At 61.5% G+C, this 1355-nt stretch overlaps 1 protein-coding gene across 1 annotated transcript; it reads left to right on the top strand.

Moving 5' to 3' along the window:
- Positions 1-36: 36 nt before the first annotated feature.
- IBA57 (IBA57, iron-sulfur cluster assembly homolog (S. cerevisiae)) lies at positions 37-1079 on the top strand (the record flags this gene model as incomplete). Its single annotated transcript, XM_010136952.1, is given in 3 exon segments — positions 37-193; positions 706-960; positions 963-1079. Coding segments are annotated over 3 exon segments (478 nt in total), but the record flags the coding sequence as incomplete, so codon positions are not given.
- Between the last annotated feature and the right edge of the window lie 276 nt (positions 1080-1355).

The raw sequence follows: 1355 nt of genomic DNA, 5'->3' as shown, positions 1-1355 counted from the left end.
GGGGAGAAGGATGGAGACGCCGCCAGTGCCCTGGCTCAGCGTGCGGAGCGGGAGCTGGTGTTAACTCCTGACCCCCGGACAGACGTCATGGGCTGGAGGCTGATTGCAAAGAAAGGAGCGAATGTCGCGGAGGTTGTCCCTGGGAGTCACGTTGGAGACGTCCGGGATTACCACAGGCACAGGTACAAACAAGGTAAAGCCAAAAGCAAACCAGGGTTACTCGTTTTCTTAGAGGGAAATTCCTGTGGTTTGAGTCACTTTGATTATTTCGGGATTACACATGGTCTGTGTGTTTTCCGTGTTGCTAAGGACGGCGAAGGAAACACCCCAAGTTACTGTCCTGAAAACGTGTGGCAGAGGTGACTCGGAGGCCAGGGGGCGGGTGGTTGGTTTGAGCGGGATCTCAGTGCCAGAGCCCCCCGTGCTGGCGCAGAGCTGCCCTCCATTTCACCGTGTCCACGCAGAGAGCGGATTAAGTTATTGGTCGGACTGAAAGACAACGGTCCTCTGGTTAACCCGCGTCCTCTGGACGGGAAAAGGGTGCTGCTAATGGGGCAAACTGCCCTGGGTACATTCCCTTCCCGTCCCTCGGGCCCAAACCGGAGTCCTGGGAAGCTCCTCCTGGGTTTATGACTTGCAGAGGAGGCACGTTCCCCAAATCCTACATCCTACCGCTCTTACCCGTTGGTTTTCCTTTTCCCCCAGGAATTCCCGAAGGTGTGGAGGATCTGCCTCCCGGAGTAGCCTTGCCGCTGGAATCCAACCTGGCCTACCTGAACGGCGTCAGCTTCACCAAAGGCTGCTACATCGGCCAGGAGCTGACCGCCAGGACCCACCACATGGGTGTCGTCCGCAAGCGCCTGCTGCCCGTCCGCCTCGCGGCTCCTCTGCCCCGGGATGGTGTTCCCGAGGGCGCCCCGATCCTCACCGCCGCGGGAAAGGCAGCCGGCAAGTTCCGGGCTGTCGAGGTTTAGCTGTGCTAGGGTTGCCCACCCCAAACGAGCCGCTTCGCCTCAGCGTAGCGGGAGGTGAAGTGGAGCTGACGGCGAACATACCCGCGTGGTGGCCGAAAAGCTCCGGTAAATGAGCGCGGAGCCGCCCCTCGCACATCAGCCTCATCGAGAACGTGTTTGGCGTGATGAGTTTGGGAAGGCGCCGCTGCCTCTGGCGGGACGCTGAGGGCAGGAGGATCCTGATGCGGACAGACCCCGTTCTCTGTGGGCGCCCCGTGTCGCCAGGCTGGACCCCGGTGGATTTTCGGTGGGGCTGGGCAGTCCCTGGGTGCGGGGGGTGCTCGGAGCGAAGCGGGTAATGGGAGCGGGAGATCCCCCGCTGCCTGCCCTGGACGTTCCTGC

The sequence above is a fragment of the Buceros rhinoceros genome, unplaced genomic scaffold (genome assembly GCF_000710305.1).
Source record: "Buceros rhinoceros silvestris isolate BGI_N320 unplaced genomic scaffold, ASM71030v1 scaffold35625, whole genome shotgun sequence".
Lineage (NCBI taxonomy): Eukaryota > Metazoa > Chordata > Aves > Bucerotiformes > Bucerotidae > Buceros > Buceros rhinoceros.
This window is presented reverse-complemented; position numbering and strand designations above follow the sequence as displayed.